Source organism: Diorhabda sublineata, chromosome 7, assembly GCF_026230105.1.
Source record: "Diorhabda sublineata isolate icDioSubl1.1 chromosome 7, icDioSubl1.1, whole genome shotgun sequence".
In the NCBI taxonomy this organism is placed as follows: domain Eukaryota; kingdom Metazoa; phylum Arthropoda; class Insecta; order Coleoptera; family Chrysomelidae; genus Diorhabda; species Diorhabda sublineata.
In genome coordinates this window covers 24,083,797-24,103,940 of record NC_079480.1, presented here as the reverse complement: position 1 = coordinate 24,103,940, position 20,144 = coordinate 24,083,797, and the positions used below count along the sequence as shown (strand labels likewise).

Here is a 20,144-nt window from a genome sequence, read left to right as displayed (position 1 = left end):
AGGAGGAGATTTAACGTGGCATTAACGAAGCTCGTCCACAATTATGAAGAATAGTCATGGGAAACGTGGGCGTATGTATATGGAAAGCCATGGTGGTCATTTGCCATGTCCTACGTACTATATGATCCAATAAAAAAAATCACAATCAAAAGACTACATTAGGAACCAAAGATTAAACTTTAAGCTCCTCTTTGGGGATTTCAAGCAGGCGTATGACTCAATAAATAGACAACATTTGGTCCATGCGCTAGCAGCACTCGGAATACCTAAGAAATTATAACATTTGGTGAAAATGACACTGAATAACACCTAGAATGAAGTAGTTGTCGAAGGTAACCCACTGTCTGTTTACCCTTGTATCCAGGGGATGATGTACACTAACAAAACACAAATCCTCGTCTACGAAAAAGGATCCAGAAAAAATGTTCCTACTCTTCGAAAAGAAAGCTATAGTCCAGGAGTTCGAATACCTGGAAGAGATAGTGACAAACGAAGGATTTGAAACCAGAGAAATCGACAAAATAGTGACGAGAGGAACCAAAACGTTTGGAGTCCTATGAGGAATATTGAGATCAAAGTATATTTCAAGAGCAAAATAAACATATGGGAGTGAAAGGTTCCAAGGAGGAACGCAGTGATCCAAGTACTGTTTGGTCAAGCTGGGACATGAAACCAGAATGGACGAAGATAGTTGGGTGAAAAGATCCTTGTTAAGGGGACAAGGAGCAAAAAGGAAAAGAGGGGGTCCACGGAAAAATTGGATAGAAACAAGTAGAGAAGATTTAGAACGAATAGGAATAAAGAACTGGCGTGGAGCAGCCATGAACAGAAATAGATGAAGGAAAAATAGAGCGACTCCAAGCCTTGTGCCTATAAGGCCCATTGAGTTGAGCCGCCTCTGGTTTTTTGTGTATAAATTACGATGTTCCGAAATTTTTTATGGAAGATATAGCGGCGCACATATTCCCGTTTTAAGTACAACGTAACATTTCAAATATCGATATCTTATACAAACACTTCAACAGTTTATAAATACAGTAAATAAAAAACTTGCCAGTCAAATCTCGCGTATATTTATACTTTCAACTTATCTAGAGAGAAAAAAAAAAGTAATACATTTAGGGTGTGTGTTTATTGATAATAAAGTAATGATAACGATTTTTAGCAGATAGAATAGATATCGTGTTAAATTGCAGCAGTGATAAGTAACCATGGCAGTGGGAAAAGTCCATTTAGTTTGTTTCTTTGTACTTACAGTATTTCAATGTGTAAAAGGGGTGAGTTTTAATTATTAATTACAATAAAATACGATTAACTGTTTTTTATTTAAATATTCATCATAATAAACAAAATAATTCAATTATATTATTACATCATCTCATTGTCATCCATTTTGTGTATGACTGCTGTATTTACGAGTGTCGTTTGAAAAGTTTTCGATCTTCCGATGAAAATTATATTAACATCTCACAATTACTTGGCATTTGGCAACACAGTTTAATACTTTTTGGTGTTAAAACCTTTGCTCTTCAAATTGTCTGCCAAAATCGTAAAATAAGGGTATTATTTGAAAATTTTGAGACCTAACGAAGAAATAAGACATTTTTCGTGTTAATTCTGATAATTATGCGCTATCTTGCAACACTGATGCCGTTTTACACCCTTAATCTCACTTTAAACCCATCTTTTGGGTGTTAAAACCTTTGCTTTTCAAATTGTCTGCGAAAATCATAAAATATGGGTATTATTTGAAAATTTTGCGACCCAACGAAGAAATAAGACATTTTTCGTGTTAATTCTGATAATTATGCGCTATCTTGCAACACTGATGCCGTTTTACACCCATAACATCACTTTAAACCCATCTTTTGGGTGTTAAAACTGTTGCTCTTCAAATTGTCTGCCAAAATCGTAAAATAAGGGTATTATTTGAAAATTTTGCGACCTAACGAAGAAATAAGACATTTTTCGTGTTAATTCTGATAATTATGCGTTATCTTGCAACACTGATGCCGTTTTACACCCATAACCTCACTTTAAACCCATCTTTTGGGTGTTAAACCCTTTGCTCTTCAAATTGTCTGCGAAAATCGTAAAATAAGGGTATTATTTGAAAATTTTGCGACCTAACGAAGAAATAAGACATTTTTCGTGTTAATTCTGATAATTATGCGTTATCTTGCAACACTGATGCCGTTTTACACCCATAACATCACTTTAAACCCATCTTTTGGGTGTTAAACCCTTTGCTCTTCAAATTGTCTGCGAAAATCGTAAAATAAGGGTATTATTTGAAAATTTTGCGACCTAACGAAGAAATAAGACATTTTTCGTGTTAATTCTGATAATTATGCGCTATCTTGCAACACTGATGCCGTTTTACACCCTTAATCTCACTTTAAACCCATCTTTTGGGTGTTAAAACCTTTGCTTTTCAAATTGTCTGCGAAAATCATAAAATATGGGTATTATTTGAAAATTTTGCGACCCAACGAAGAAATAAGACATTTTTCGTGTTAATTCTGATAATTATGCGCTATCTTGCAACACTGATGCCGTTTTACACCCATAACATCACTTTAAACCCATCTTTTGGGTGTTAAAACTGTTGCTCTTCAAATTGTCTGCCAAAATCGTAAAATAAGGGTATTATTTGAAAATTTTGCGACCTAACGAAGAAATAAGACATTTTTCGTGTTAATTCTGATAATTATGCGCTATCTTGCAACACTGATGCCGTTTTACACCCATAACATCACTTTAAACCCATCTTTTGGGTGTTAAAACTGTTGCTCTTCAAATTGTCTGCCAAAATCGTAAAATAAGGGTATTATTTGAAAATTTTGCGACCTAACGAAGAAATAAGACATTTTTCGTGTTAATTCTGATAATTATGCGTTATCTTGCAACACTGATGCCGTTTTACACCCATAACCTCACTTTAAACCCATCTTTTGGGTGTTAAACCCTTTGCTCTTCAAATTGTCTGCCAAAATCGTAAAATAAGGGTATTATTTGAAAATTTTGCGACCTAACGAAGAAATAAGACATTTTTCGTGTTAATTCTGATAATTATGCGTTATCTTGCAACACTGATGCCGTTTTACACCCATAACCTCACTTTAAACCCATCTTTTGGGTGTTAAACCCTTTGCTCTTCAAATTGTCTGCGAAAATCGTAAAATAAGGGTATTATTTGAAAATTTTGCGACCTAACGAAGAAATAAGACATTTTTCGTGTTAATTCTGATAATTATGCGCTATCTTGCAACACTGATGCCGTTTTACACCCTTAATCTCACTTTAAACCCATCTTTTGGGTGTTAAAACCTTTGCTTTTCAAATTGTCTGCGAAAATCATAAAATATGGGTATTATTTGAAAATTTTGCGACCCAACGAAGAAATAAGACATTTTTCGTGTTAATTCTGATAATTATGCGCTATCTTGCAACACTGATGCCGTTTTACACCCATAACATCACTTTAAACCCATCTTTTGGGTGTTAAAACTGTTGCTCTTCAAATTGTCTGCCAAAATCGTAAAATAAGGGTATTATTTGAAAATTTTGCGACCTAACGAAGAAATAAGACATTTTTCGTGTTAATTCTGATAATTATGCGTTATCTTGCAACACTGATGCCGTTTTACACCCATAACATCACTTTAAACCCATCTTTTGGGTGTTAAACCCTTTGCTCTTCAAATTGTCTGCGAAAATCGTAAAATAAGGGTATTATTTGAAAATTTTGCGACCTAACGAAGAAATAAGACATTTTTCGTGTTAATTCTGATAATTATGCGCTATCTTGCAACACTGATGCCGTTTTACACCCATAACATCACTTTAAACCCATCTTTTGGGTGTTAAAACTGTTGCTCTTCAAATTGTCTGCCAAAATCGTAAAATAAGGGTATTATTTGAAAATTTTGCGACCTAACGAAGAAATAAGACATTTTTCGTGTTAATTCTGATAATTATGCGCTATCTTGCAACACTGATGCCGTTTTACACCCATAACATCACTTTAAACCCATCTTTTGGGTGTTAAAACCTTTGCTTTTCAAATTGTCTGCGAAAATCATAAAATATGGGTATTATTTGAAAATTTTGCGACCCAACGAAGAAATAAGACATTTTTCGTGTTAATTCTGATAATTATGCGCTATCTTGCAACACTGATGCCGTTTTACACCCATAACATCACTTTAAACCCATCTTTTGGGTGTTAAAACTGTTGCTCTTCAAATTGTCTGCCAAAATCGTAAAATAAGGGTATTATTTGAAAATTTTGCGACCTAACGAAGAAATAAGACATTTTTCGTGTTAATTCTGATAATTATGCGCTATCTTGCAACACTGATGCCGTTTTACACCCATAACATCACTTTAAACCCATCTTTTGGGTGTTAAAACTGTTGCTCTTCAAATTGTCTGCCAAAATCGTAAAATAAGGGTATTATTTGAAAATTTTGCGACCTAACGAAGAAATAAGACATTTTTCGTGTTAATTCTGATAATTATGCGTTATCTTGCAACACTGATGCCGTTTTACACCCATAACCTCACTTTAAACCCATCTTTTGGGTGTTAAACCCTTTGCTCTTCAAATTGTCTGCGAAAATCGTAAAATAAGGGTATTATTTGAAAATTTTGCGACCTAACGAAGAAATAAGACATTTTTCGTGTTAATTCTGATAATTATGCGCTATCTTGCAACACTGATGCCGTTTTACACCCATAACATCACTTTAAACCCATCTTTTGGGTGTTAAAACCTTTGCTTTTCAAATTGTCTGCGAAAATCATAAAATATGGGTATTATTTGAAAATTTTGCGACCCAACGAAGAAATAAGACATTTTTCGTGTTAATTCTGATAATTATGCGCTATCTTGCAACACTGATGCCGTTTTACACCCATAACATCACTTTAAACCCATCTTTTGGGTGTTAAAACTGTTGCTCTTCAAATTGTCTGCCAAAATCGTAAAATAAGGGTATTATTTGAAAATTTTGCGACCTAACGAAGAAATAAGACATTTTTCGTGTTAATTCTGATAATTGTGCGTTATCTTGCAACACTGATGCCGTTTTACACCCATAACCTCACTTTAAACCCATCTTTTGGATGTTAAAACCTTTACTTTTCAAACTGTCTGCCAAAATCTTAAAATAAGGATATTATTTGAAAATTTTGCGACCCAACGATGAAATAAAACATTTTTCATGTTAATTCTGATAATTTCGAGTCATCTGGCAGCACTGATGCCTCTTTACACCCATAACCTCACTTTTAAACATATCTTTTGGATGTTAAAACCGTTGCTTTTCAAACTGTCTGCCAAAATCATAAAATATGGGTATTATTTGAAAATTTTGCGACCCAACGATGAAATAAAACATTTTTCGTGTTAATTCTGATAATTAAGCGTTATCTTGCAACACTGATGCCGTTTTACACCCATAACCTCACTTTTAATACATCTTTTGTATGTTAAAAGCGTTGCTTTTCAAACTGTCTGCCAAAATCATAAAATATGGGTATTATTTGAAAATTTTGCGACCCAACGATGAAATAAAACATTTTTCATGTTAATTCTGATAATTTCGAGTCATCTGGCAGCACTGATGCCTCTTTACACCCATAACCCCCCTTTATACCCCGTCTTAGTGGTGTTGAAACCATTGCTCTTCAAACTGTCTGCCAAAATCTTGATATATTTGAATGGTCTTAATATTTTGCGACCTTACAAACAATTAAGACATTCTTTATGTTAACATTTCGTTTTTATTAAAAACGATGAAAAATATCTAAAAATCTGATAATTAGGTGCCATCTGGCAACACTGATGCCGCTTAACACCTAAAATCCCCTTTATACCTAGTCTTTTGGGTGCTAAAACCGTTGCTTTTCAAACTCTGTCAGAATTGTAAAATATGGGGATTATCTGAAAATTATGCGACTTAACAAATGCTCAAGACATTTTTCTTGTTATCATTTAATATTTTATCGGAAACGATGAAAATTATATTAAAATCTAATAATTATGTGTCATCCGGCAACACTGATGCCGTTTTACACCCATAACCTCACTTTAAACCCATCTTTTGGGTGTTAAAACCGTTGCTTTTCAAATTGTCTGCCAAAATCTTAATATATGAGAATTTTATGGAAATTTCTAGACCTACCAGAAAAATATGGAAACTTTTATCGTTTTTACGGAGGTATTAAAAACATCCAAGGGAATATACAAGCTGCGACGGTATAACTTCCCCTTTTTTTTTTCAAAAACTTTGTGTTTCCAATTTCCTTCTGGATGTCTTTAAATCTTGAAAGTTCCTTGGATCGTGAACATAAATACGAGTTTTCAAAAAACCTCTTAGAAAAAAATCACAAGGAAACAAATCGAGAGATAACGCCGACCACTGTTGCGGATCTAACGCCACGAGTTGCCCAATCGTTTCATTAACACATCTTGGATATTTTTCCATCATGTGTCTTATTCTCTCAATATTTCAATTCGAAACTAAAGAAGAGGTTTTACCAGCACGCGTTTCATCCTCATCTTCGATGTATCTGCGAAACACAGTTTCTGGTTAAACACTTTCACCACCAAATGCCCATTGCAATAATTTAAGACTGTTGTTCATCAAAATGGCGGTCGTGGGGTAAACAATAGACTTTCTCCTGTTAGCTTATCTTAAAGCTTTGGAGTCGGTACCTTTTCATTAGATAGAAAAAGGCTTTAGTCAGAATCCTGCTCATTTTAAACCACTTTCCAATATTTTTACTTTTCAGACATAGGTCAAAAAAAATAACAAAGCCAAGCATATGTTAACCCCACGTCGGCCATTTTTTAGATGGACATCACCTGATTTTGACATTTTGCTAAATTGCGCAATGGTAGAGACTTAATTACACAATGCAGTGTTGTCAGATCTAACTCCTATAATTTCGTGGTAAAACAGATTGAACGGAATTCTGGATTTGCTTGTATAATAGAAAGATACCGAATTGGATATTTTTTTTTGTATTATCTGAAATATTATGATCAAAATTCTTTTAATATTTTATCAGTTTATTGAATTGTTTTATCATTTACTCTGAAATGTTGATGACGAGAATTGTGTCATATTTGTATAATATGAGTAATTATATAAATAATGTAGAAAGACGAGATGAAATGAAAACGTCTTAAAAATAAATATACAGGGTGTCCCGCATAAAAGACGATACAGAGTCCAAAGTATCTACCAAGTTATGTCCATGAGGAGTTATAGGGCTTCAAATTTTCGAAAAAAATGTTTGCAACCTATCAACTCAAAAATATCAACATTTGAACAAGCTTCCACACCCAGGGTTAGATAGTAAACTTCTGGAACAACCATGTAAAAGAGATAATCACCAAAGCCACAAAATCCTTGATGGTGTGCACAAACTTTGGGGTTGTAACCCAAAGATCCTACGGTGGATGTACATGGCAATTGTTAGACCGATCATCACATATGCAACAGTGGTTTGGGGTACTAGAATTAGTCTGAATACCACGAGGAAGGTGAAAAACTCTGGCTTGCTTATGTGCAACTGGGGCCATGAAGTCTTGCGTTTCAACGCATTTCGGCGACAGTTTTCCAAATGAGAAAATACGAAGGGAAAGGAGGATAAAAGTTGAAAACATTCTCAAGAACTGGGCCTAATGACAAGCACTTAGTTCCCTCTAGAGCGCAGATTGTTCAAAGTGATTTCGATTCGGTAGCAAAAATCAATTATCCTGTCAAATTTTTACTGTTTAACTTCCAAATTCAGGAATATTCGTGTCCCGGGAGGACACGGGATAATCGAATGGAAATCGGTAGGTTTACCGGAGAGGTTATCTGTGCCGGCGAACCGTAACGTGTATAACAACCATTAGATTTTATTTTTTTATTGTATATTTTATAGTTATTTGTTCTTCAACATTCCCATGACTCGAATGCTTTTTTCAGGATTATATAGCAGCTGTTGTCGAATATCAACCGATTATTCTGAGCTCTGTAAACGAAACTGTGGAACAAAATTTAGTTCAATACGTTTGGTATATAGAAAAAGCTAAGGTAATCATTTTTTTCCATTATTGGATTAGTTTTGTTGGGAAAAAGTGATTATTTCATTTCATTTAATCAATTTCAGGAAAGTAACGTACAAATTATAGTTTTTCCCGAATACGGTTTGACTGGAATCGTTAATGATACAACTGGATATGCAATTCAAATTCCTAATGTTGGTAACGAGACCGATTTCGAAAATTATGTGAGTATGCGGGAGCAGGAATTTTAATTTTTTTACTGCTTCATTAATAAAATTGTAATTTGTTTAAAGCGTATTGATACAATGTATAGTATTTTTTTTGTCATTTTAGATCATTTAGAAACATTATCGATGATTTCCAAATATTTTAGTACGTTCTAGAACTTTCTATACCAAAAATCTATAATTCTAGATCAAGTCATAGTATTTGAGAGCCTTCTAGAATATTTTACAACTTTAAGAATTTCATTGGAGATATTTCAGATCATTTTAAATCACTTTCAATCAATCTAATACTTTATAGAAGTATTCTAAATCATTCCCAGCTCGTTTCAAAACACTCTCGATCATTATGATACGTTTCAAGTGACTTTAGAGCATTCTAGATAATTTGATTGTATTCCAGAGCCTTCTAAAAAATTCTACACTAGTAAAGACAACTTTGATTAATTTTGAAGTATTCTATATCATTTCAGAACGTTCTAGAATAATTTTTGGATCATTTTAGAGTATTTTATATTATTCAATCTTATTTTAGAGCATTACAGAATACCATACAATAGTAAATATAACTCTAACTCGTTCAAAAGCACTCTCGATTCGATCTTATACATTCTAGACTAATTTTGTAACATTCTATACTATTTTGAAATGTTCTAGGTCATTCAAGAGGATTCTAGATCATTCATTCTTATTTTAAAGCATTACAGAATACCCTATGGCAGTAAGGGTCACCTCAACTTGTTCAAAAGCATTCTATATTTGATATTATACATTCTAGACTAATTTTGAAGCATTCTATATCATTTTAGAACGTTTTGAGTTATTTTAAAATATTCTAGAGCATTTAATATTATTTTAGAGCCTTATAAAATACCATCCAACGGTAAAGACAACTCAAACTCGTTCAAAAGCACTCTCGATTCGATCTTATACATTCTAGACTAATTTTGTAACATTCTATACTATTTTGAAATGTTCTAGGTCATTCAAGAGGATTCTAGATCATTCATTCTTATTTTAAAGCATTACAGAATACCCTATGGCAGTAAGGGTCACCTCAACTTGTTCAAAAGCACTCTATATTTGATATTATACATTCTAGACTAATTTTGAAGCATTCTATATCATTTTAGAACGTTTTGAGTTATTTTAAAATATTCTAGATCATTTAATATTATTTTAGAGCCTTATAAAATACCCTCCAACGGTAAAGACAACTCAAACTCGTTCAAAAGCACTCTCGATTCGATCTTATACATTCTAGACTAATTTTGTAACATTCTATACTATTTTGAAATGTTCTAGGTCATTCAAGAGGATTCTAGATCATTCATTCTTATTTTAAAGCATTACAGAATACCCTATGGCAGTAAGGGTCACCTCAACTTGTTCAAAAGCACTCTATATTTGATATTATACATTCTAGACTAATTTTGAAGCATTCTATATCATTTTAGAACGTTTTGAGTCATTTTAAAATATTCTAGAGCATTTAATATTATTTTAGAGCCTTATAAAATACCATCCAACGGTAAAGACAACTCAAACTCGTTCAAAAGCACTCTCGATTCGATCTTATACATTCTAGACTAATTTTGTAACATTCTATACTATTTTGAAATGTTCTAGGTCATTCAAGAGGATTCTAGATCATTCATTCTTATTTTAAAGCATTACAGAATACCCTATGGCAGTAAGGGTCACCTCAACTTGTTCAAAAGCACTCTATATTTGATATTATACATTCTAGACTAATTTTGAAGCATTCTATATCATTTTAGAACGTTTTGAGTCATTTTAAAATATTCTATATCATTTAATATTATTTTAGAGCCTTACAGAATACCCTCCAACGGTAAAGACAACTCAAACTCGTTCAAAAGCACTCTCGATTCGATCTCATATTCTAGATTAATTTTGAAGTCCTCTAAGTCATTTTGTAACGTTTAGGTCAAAGTTTTTGGTTTACCTAGAGTATTCTAGATCATTTAATATCATTTTAGATCTAGGATATTGTACAATATTGAGTATATCATTTTAAATATATATTTAGAATGCTACAGATCATTTAAAACATTCTCAATCTGTCTTAGACATTCTAGAATAATTTTGAAGTATTCTATATCATTTTAGAATGTTCTGGGTCAATCTAGAGCATTCTAGATCGCATTATTATGTTTTTTGGTCATCTAAGACATTGTACATTACATTAAAGAGATGTATTTGAAGTATTTTCGACACTTCCAGAATACTCTCTAATAGTAAAAGTTGTTTTTTAAACATTCTCAATTAATCTGATGCTTCCTGAAACCGTTTCGAAGAATTCCATATCATTTTGGATGTTTTTGAAATGTATTAGATAATTTTGGCACATTTTAAATGATTTCAACATACTTTAGATTGTTCCACAATTAAATAACCATTTTTACACATTGTGGTGCTTAGTATAACTAGTTTTGAGAACCTGCTTTGTTTTTTAGTGGTTACAAAAACTATCAAACGCAGCTCGTGGTAATGGAATATATGTTGTAACGAATTTATTAGAAAAAGCGATAGACGAATCCAATAAAACATTGTATTATAGTACTAACCTTGTATTTGATAAAAATGGAAAAATAGTTGCTAAGTAAGTACTTCGAACTAATATTTATACTTAGTTTCATCATACATATTATTTCTGGAACAATCCACGTCATTAAATATAGTTCTAAGCTATTTTAAAACAATTTAAATCATCCCAGATAATTTTAGATATATTTTTCGGTGTAATTTTACGACGATTGCTGCTCAACTTTCTCTATTCACCATTAAAAATGTCAAACTTCATGATAACAACGACAGATTTGACATATTCACATCAGTGCTGCCATATCTCGCAATTTAATAGCAAACCTCGTAGAGTATTCTAAATAGTTTCAGAATATAATTAAAACATGTTTAAGAGGCACTAATTTTAAGGAGTTTCAGAATGCTATAGATAATTGTTAAGCATTATAAATTCTGATTTTTGATGAAATTTTAAAATATAACTATAATTTCAGATATCGTAAAATAAATCTTTCGTCCGAACCTCAATTAACACCAGGAAATCCTGACCAAAATCAAACAACATTCATTACTGATTTTGGTATCACGTTTGGTGTATTTTCCAGTCAGGACATCTTTTTCAGTAATCCTTCGAAAACTATACTTTCTAAAAACGTAACTGATGTCGTGTATCCAACTTCTTGGTCATCATTTTTACCTTACTTTCATTGTAAGTAGACAAAAACAAAAAAATTAGTTTATACTTTTAACTTTCTTATATTATTTTATCTAAAATAGATGTGTGGTTATCGATTTCTTCATATTTGGTAAACATAACCCTACTTTTAACAAATATTTTAAACTATTTCAATATTTATGTATCCAATGATTATATTTAGAGGGTAAATAAATTAAATTACGTTGAATAGAACTAATACCTACTAATTGTACATACAAAACGATCAAATTTCCTTTATTCCATGCTATTCAATTTAATTTTATAGAGAAAATATCAAAAATAGAGAGAAAGTGATATAAGTGAAATTAAATTAGGGGATAATCGGCACTTTGACGTCATTTCGATTCAATCAGAATAGAGATAAATAGAAAGTGATATACCGATGTTCTTTCTCTTTCTACCAGTGCCACTTAAAACAAGCTTTTATATATATATATATATATATATATATATATATATATATATATATATATATCTATCTTATCTATGTTTTATTTACAGTTTGTATGAGTTTTGAAAGACAAATGACGGATGTTTACCATTGTTGCCACGTTATAATTTTTCTCGTATATAATAAAATTGATTCGTACTCTTGGATCGCATGTTTTTGGACAGGTCCGGCACAAGGAACAAGATATTGTTTATACTAAATATAATTTTTCCTATAACGATTTACACTAAATAATAATTTAAATTTCAGCATTAACAACGCAATCCGGATACGCAATTGCCAATAGAATAAATCTTTTGGCGGCTGGTTTGGATATCCCAGAAGTAGGAATAGGTGGTAGTGGGATATGGGGGGCAGATGGTACTGCATTTGCTTATTACATCTCAGGAAACGCCGGAAGTAAATTATTGATAGCCACTGTTAAAAATACTCCGGATATGAGAGTTTTAGTAAGTTTATATGACACAAAACAAAAATCGAGTCATATCCAATTATAAATATTTATTTTTGTCTATCTCGAAACTCAAGTAGCAACCCTCGTATATGCACTTGTTTCAATTTTGTTGAGAAATTTATTTATGTCCCTTGTGTTGCAGTGTCTAAATTATAACCAAAAAACAATCAAGTGAATAACCAAAATATTGCAGTGGCTTCTTTTCGAAGTTTTATTTAAAAGAAATACTGTAAATAAACCGCCCGCTATAATCAAAAGCGCTTCCGCCATTTATAAATAATGTGAATGTTTAAAATTCCATAGTAGCTGGACAGAGCCGGCCTAAGGAACCATTTTGCGAACTTGTTCGTAACAGTATGTTATTTTACAGGGAGAAGGAACGAAATTAAGAGGATTCGAAAATTTGGATAACAACGTTGCCAATCATTTAGATACATACAACGCCAGTAGATTCTTCGATTATGATAAATATTCATTCAAAACTTTAAACATATCTCGATTGAATGTTAGTAAAGAAGTTTGCTACAAGGGTTTCTGTTGCCAATTCTCGGTTAACGTATCTTATGCGCCTGTCAACTCAGAGGAAGTCTATAGGTAATTATATTTATAATATTTCAGTATTCCGTAGAATGTGTGATACTTTTTAAAATCTGGCAACGCCGCTACCTAATTTTAACGTAGAAACAGTTTTTAAAATTAAAATTTATTTCTAACGAATCAGTCCGAACGTTATTAACCACGATTCTTCTTCTACTTTTTATTTTTTGGATGGTTATTGCTGTACAAAATGTTTTTTTTATTTGTGGTTATAAATTATTTTCAGAATTATGGCTTACACCGGCCCCATTGGAATATTAGGTAGTAAAAAAACCCATAAAATATGTTCTTTGATTGGTTGCGCCACTTCTGATATAAGTACTTGCGGTAAACACAACGTGGGACTTACGACTAAATTTAAAAGAATATCAGTGAACACGAGCATCTCGAGTGATTCTTACTCATTCTATCGACCGATATCTCTAACTACAAACCTTGTACCGGTGTTTAATAGTACCTTTAATCTCGTTATTGCAAATCACGCGAGGAAAGTAGTTTATTTGAATGATCAAGAACCGACCGATGTTGTCGCTTTTGGAATAATGGAAACTAGTAGCGCCGTTTCCAACACGTTCAATATCGTATTCTTTACCTGTATTTTTGTATTTCATCGTTTATTTTTGTAAGTTTTGAAAATGTAAATATTATTAAGATTGTAAACTCCTTCGTATTTTTTTTTTTGATACAAGATGACAATATTGCAACAAATATATGATAAAACTGAAAATGTTTCTTTTTCAATTAATATTTAAGCTACGTGAAGTATGATACAATACGTAGAAGTATTATGTGTTGCATAAACAGAAGGTTATACCATTTTTAAACTCAACAGAAATAGTGAGATCGATGATCAGTCGCGAAAATAGCGAACGCGTAATGAACTTTAACCTTGAAATTATTCAGTTTTGGTTATATGGATATAATAAATTTGATTTTATAATCGACACAGTTCGAAATACGATAAAACTTAATTATTATTATTAATAATGGACATTGAGATGAATAAATTAATATTTCTATTGAATTTGTGAACTAATATATTAAAAGTATTAGGAAGGGACAATAAACAAAAGTTAGATGCCTAGGATGATGGTTGCATATGGTAATATCCGCTTTACCACAGGCGTGCTTTAATTAACTCTCATTATATTATTTCTTGGATATGTAAGGCGATGCCTTGACTCTAAATTATTATTTAAATTATTTATTATATTGTGACTAATTTTATAGATACAATTTTTGAGAATATTTGCTTACGGGAAATTAGAGATTGTCAGGAAATCGAGTCTCTAGCAGTCAGGGTGTCAGTAATGTCATAGATAACTCATGGGGATAGTTAAATTTTAAGAAAACGGTGTATTTTAAGGAAATTCAAAGTATCAGAAGCATTATTCTCAAGTAATATAAAGGATTGGGCTCACAGCTATCCAATTCCTCTCAATTGTTACTTTTAGTTATGTTTTACTTTTTTTCCGACAGTTTTTCTGAAGTCTTTTAATTATTTTTTTGCTTAAGCTAAATTGTAATATTTTCATGGTCAACGGAAAGTAAGTTTTTTTTAACAAACTAACTATTTCCTTCACAGTTTTAATTTTTTTCCTTACATCCAATAAAATTTGATAAAGATAAAGCATCTTTTTTTCTAAAACCATGAGTTCCTATTTTAATTCTAATATAGATTTATAAAAGTAGCTACAGTAGTTGTTTCCATTCTTAATGATAGCCCTGGTAGAGGCTTATCTTATTTTCAAATGACACAGTATATTTAAGTTGAATTGTAAGCTATAAATCTAAATTACCAAACACAGAAAATGCCATTTTTTCCTTGATAAATCGTCTTAATATTAGGTAGCTTATTTTGTTACAAAAAACTGGTAAAAAATCAAAATATATTTTGAGTGAAGACCGAAATACATCAAAGTATCAATTTTTTGTCTTTTATCAACAAAAACATTTAAAAAGTTGTAACAATACAATATAATTATGAAGAATCGACAAATAATCTTTATTGTACGTCTAGTTCTTGTAGGTGTTCAATTTAATTTATTAACAAAATTTGTTTAACATTTGTTTTTCAAACAATCTTAGGAAAACATTTTATTTTACTATTTTTAGTAATATGGTACGCCTATGCCTTAACCTTTTCAATTATCAAAATATGAAATTTTTCTTTTGCGTTTTATATATTTATAATTAATTGTAGCTGAATAATAGTGAATAAAGAAAAATCAACTTACCTGTCAAAAGTGATCCATTTATTTTTAGGAATGTTACAGCTTCTTTAAACTACAGAACTAACCATTTTGTTTGTAATCTAATCACTATTATAATTAATCGTAACGGACACTCATGTAAATACAAAACAAAACACAAATAACTTTACTAAAAATACTGTTATATCAATTAAAATTTCCAGAAACACACACAAGCTCTCTAACAACTAAGATTAAATGAGACAAACTTAGATTTTTAAGATGGCTACTTCCGTCGTACTTGAGACTATGGCGACCATTCTACTTTTACTACAAATTAAATGTTATACATGGTGTTTCGCGACGAAATTTGGCAACTAAAGTGAATAATAAACACATAGTGAGATGAACGCCAAGTTTAGGAATCAAAAAAATTAAATTAGAAATAGAAACATTTTGTTGGTTCTTTGAATAAGCGTGTATTAACCGATGCAATAATTACAATAAAAAAAACTTTTTACCGAATACATAAAATTTTACCGGATATTTTTGAGCATTAAAAATATAAATAACACGTTTGTTAAAATTGTTTACTATGAACTATCGTGAATATTTGGAAAATTTTGTTTTTTATTCGCTAACGAAATACGTCTTTCTAAGCAAATACTACAAATTTGAGTGTTACGATCACGCAATTTTTCTCTTATAATTCTGATGCTATAAAATGCAATTCCTATTCCGAGTATACTGCCTATTAGCACATCCCACCAGTGGTGTCGCCTATCGGTAATCCTCGAAAGTGAACATAACAATGACCACGTGATACATATGCAAATAAAAAATTGTTTTGTGATATAACCAGCGTTTACCACAGGCATTTTACTGTGTATTATATACTGAAAAAAAGTATATCATAAAATTAATTCATACATAATTATTTATGGGCATATTTGGTTTAACTATTTATAAACAAACATGTAGTAGTGTAACTAGACTGTTTAGTGTAGGTCAGTGTCTGAATTTCAAACAAATCAATTTTAGTAAGATTAATTGATGTTTTACTTAATAAAGATATTTCAAGTATATAAACGATTAAGTATTATATATATTATAGAATGATAACAATTTTATTTCATACACACTTATAGTAAGCATGAACCTAAAAATCTTTATTCTGATTCAATTTACGTTCATCCTAAACCTTCGAGTGAATATTCCTGAAGATAATCTGATCCTTACAAATTGTTTTATTTTTAAATATTTTAGTTGATTGATTCAACTTGTAATCTATACTTTAACATATTAAAAATGGTTATTTTTAATTATAGTGGTATTTAACAAATAAATAGTGTCGAATTATCTGACTATAAATTAACTGTTGCAACGTTGCCAGACTATTAGATCATAAAAACCGAAAAGTAACCGCAGTATGACAGTTCGTTAACCTTTTCATAAGTAATCGTGATAAGATTTTATATTTATTTTTAAAACTATATTCGCCCATAGAATTATTCGTTCTATTTTCGAATTTTAATTCATACTCACCGATGTGAAAATTCCAATAAACCATGATATGGAAGAATGTCCGGAAGGAAAAGACAACGAAGCATCAACTATATCAATAACTGCAAGATTTTCATTGGTACAAATAAAATTTGGTATAAATTGTCCTGCAGTACAATTTTTAGCCGTATTCGGTTGACAACTATCCAAAAAGTGAGGCCTGTGTTCACCGACTAATACTTTAGCTATAGAAGTTATAAACAACGTGTTAGTTACTCCCACTAAACATTCAATTTCATAAAAAACCACACTGTATATATTGATGTTTTTAATAGACTCAGTTACGAGGAATTCCGTCAAAAGGACCATGATTGTTGGTAATAAAAAGGCTGTTACTCCTAATGTCACTGGAGATATAGTTTCTTGTCTGTATTTGTGTGATATTACGGGATCCTCACAGTAAAAACCTTGTTGTACTGAAGGTATAACACCAAATTCAAGTAGAATTATCATTAAAACAACTGAAACAAGATTACAGAATGTATTTAAATAGCTATTTTGAGAAATCCACAATATAGTTTGATTTTTTTTACAATCTGGCAACAGTGGGAGAGGTCGTTAGTTATGGGATAAAATATTCGTATTCTAAAACTATGACACCATATATCGAATAATGAACATAATATAATTTGAAAAAATACAGTAGCCTCATTTTATTAATATTATATAAAATCTAAAAGATAAAAATGACGCATCAATAAAAATTACCTATAATTCTTTCATAAAATATTAAATACATTTTAATACAATATGCCGCAGTATTATAAGTTGCCTAACTAGTAGGTTTGGATATCATTTTCATGCTGCTAGCCTATTGTAGTGAAAATGTTGTCACTCAGTACAAGTATGAGGATTATATTTCTACTCGAAATTGAACCTTAATAACGGTCAAATAGCATGTATGTCCATATTTATAATAAAGGTTTTTCTAGTTTGCAAATAGTGTTTTTATTCAACGTTTTGATCCTCGCCAGTATATCGATGTAAATATCGATATTATCGATTTTTACATAGCTACCATCCATATAAACAACAAAAAACATAAATTTAGGGTATTTGATTGACAAATATGATTTCATTGAGAATTTTTTGTTTACAGTTTAAACACTATATAGAATTTAGTTTAAAGATTGTTGATTATGAACAAGTTAAGCACACTTGATAAATGAGACATCCTGTATACATGAAAACGTGCTTGTTGAAAAATGATTTGTATAATTGAAGATTGTAAACTTACCAAATATCCAAATTAAAACATTTAATAAATAAGCCGAGGTTATTTGATTGCCGAATAAAACACCTACCACGATTTTCTTAGGTTGTAGTGATAGTTTTGGTTCTGGGACGCCTAGAGCAGACAAAATGGCACCCATTTTTCAATTCGAATCATATGCAATGTTTCGGGGTAACGGAATTATATAAGCAGAATGAAAACATAGTTTTATCAATTAGATTTTACGTGGATAATTATAAACATTTCTAGGCCACGTCATTCGAACAAACATTTACTAAATGATAAGAATTTTTTGTGGTCAAGGTACTATATCAGATTTGGTTGGTAACATAATTGTGTTAAATACATTGTGAGGGAAGAGCAAACTTTTTACTCTATTACAAGTTGTTAGTAGGGTAGTTTTGTGCACATAATTTATTCAAATACTCGAATCTAGTTACTTTTTTTTAAAATGTTTTAGTGAGAATAAAATCCACGATAACAACTATAGTGTTCCGAATTTATTAAATTAATTATTAAATCGTGCAACGCCGCATGGGCAAGATGAAGTTTTTTGTCTCTCCTGTCTGTAGGATTCTTCGTGTTTTTGTTACCTTTTTGTGAAGTGATAGATAGTCTTTACATAACATTCCTTGCATCCTTGCTATAATAGAAATTTTAGATTCCAATATATAACATAAGTATCTAACTTTTATTTATAATAAGTAAATGTATTCTTTGAAGTTATTTTGTTAAAAAACTAGTGATATTTGAGCTAAATTTACTCATTTCTAATGAGAATATGTCTTTTTTTAACTTAAGTGTTTTGGTTTTATATCACAGTAAACAAAGTTCTTCATATATTAGTGTGCCTGGATGTGTTAATAATACTACGAGGGCTGATCAGAATATGTGGAATGTACATTTGAAAGAATGACAATTTACCAAATAAATTGTGACACTGTGCATTGTGATGTTAGTTAATGAAAATATCAAGGTAAGTGCGATCTAATGTTTCTGATAAGGCATTGTAAACCAAAACAAAAATTTTCGACGTCAACGATACTAGTTATAATCTTGTGACATAATGTTTAAATATTTTTATTGATCAAGTAATGTACACATTCAAAAATGTCAAAGCTGCTCCCCTTCGCTTACATCTATGGTTGTCTTTATTTTGGGAACCATTTTGTACGAAATTTGGGATAACCAAGCTTTTGTTTGATTATTTCAAACAACAAAGTCCATCAAATTTATTGAATACATACTGTTTATGATAGTCATTTACGTACTCAATACTTGTACTTTGACAACCCATATGCCAATTCTTTGTGAGCTCATGATTTTTTCCTTCATAGATCAATCCTTTATGAATGATTACTCAAAATTTGAACGCAATATGTGCATTATTTTGTTCTATAGCATTTTTTAAGTAAAAGATTGTAATTTCACGTGTTCAATACTTCTACATTGAGGCACCATATTTCGTTAATTCCAGTTCTTGGTGCGCTCATAATTTTTTCCCTCAAAGATCGATCCTTTATAAATAATTTCTCAAAATATGAACGAAATATGTGCATTATTTTGGACTGTATCATTTTTTAAGTAAAATTCTGTCATTTCGCGTGTTCAATACTTCTACTTTGAAGCACCATATTTCGTTAATTCCGATTCTTGGTTCGCTCATGATTTTTTCCCTCAAAGATCGATTATTTATTAATAATTTCTCAAAATATGAACGCAATATGTGCATTATTTTGGACTGTATCATTTTTTAAGTAAAATTCTGTCATTTCACGTGTTCAATACCTCTACATTGAAGCACCATATTTCGTTAATTCCGATTCTTGGTGCGCTAATGATTTTTTTCCCTCAAAGATCGATTATTTATTAATAATTTCTCAAAATATGAACGCAATTTGTGCATTATTTTGGACTATATCATTTTTTAAGTAAAAGTCTGTCATTTCACGTATTCAATACTTCTACTTTGAAGCACCATATTTCGTTAATTCCGATTCTTGGTTCGCTCATGATTTTTTCCCTCAAAGATCGATTATTTATTAATAATTTCTCAAAATATGAACGCAATATGTGCATTATTTTGGACTGTATCA

The 20,144-nt window shown here is 31.1% G+C and overlaps 2 protein-coding genes across 3 annotated transcripts; one reads left to right on the top strand and one right to left on the bottom strand.

Moving 5' to 3' along the window:
- The first annotated feature begins 1,060 nt into the window (after positions 1 to 1,060).
- On the top strand, positions 1,061 to 15,719 carry LOC130447019 (vanin-like protein 1). 2 transcript variants are annotated; one of them, XM_056783619.1, is made up of 9 exons: positions 1,061 to 1,109; positions 1,166 to 1,277; positions 7,989 to 8,096; positions 8,173 to 8,292; positions 10,773 to 10,918; positions 11,334 to 11,548; positions 12,258 to 12,457; positions 12,833 to 13,056; positions 13,286 to 13,801. In XM_056783619.1, exons 2-9 carry the CDS (start codon positions 1,212 to 1,214, stop codon positions 13,683 to 13,685), a joined length of 1,479 nt encoding a protein of 492 aa, XP_056639597.1. In that variant the 5' UTR covers positions 1,061 to 1,109; positions 1,166 to 1,211; the 3' UTR covers positions 13,686 to 13,801. The 2 variants fall into 2 exon arrangements, with proteins under 2 accessions (XP_056639597.1, XP_056639596.1); XM_056783618.1 differs by lacking the exon at positions 1,061 to 1,109 and having other exon boundaries at positions 1,141 to 1,277; positions 13,286 to 15,719.
- Positions 15,706 to 18,279, bottom strand: LOC130447020 (phospholipid phosphatase 2-like). The gene is made up of 3 exons (XM_056783620.1): positions 18,052 to 18,279; positions 16,797 to 17,275; positions 15,706 to 16,147 (listed from the first exon to the last, which is right to left on the bottom strand). The coding sequence occupies exons 1-3, from the start codon at positions 18,185 to 18,187 to the stop codon at positions 15,845 to 15,847; spliced, it is 918 nt and encodes a 305-aa protein (XP_056639598.1). The 5' UTR covers positions 18,188 to 18,279; the 3' UTR covers positions 15,706 to 15,844.
- Positions 18,280 to 20,144: the final 1,865 nt, after the last annotated feature.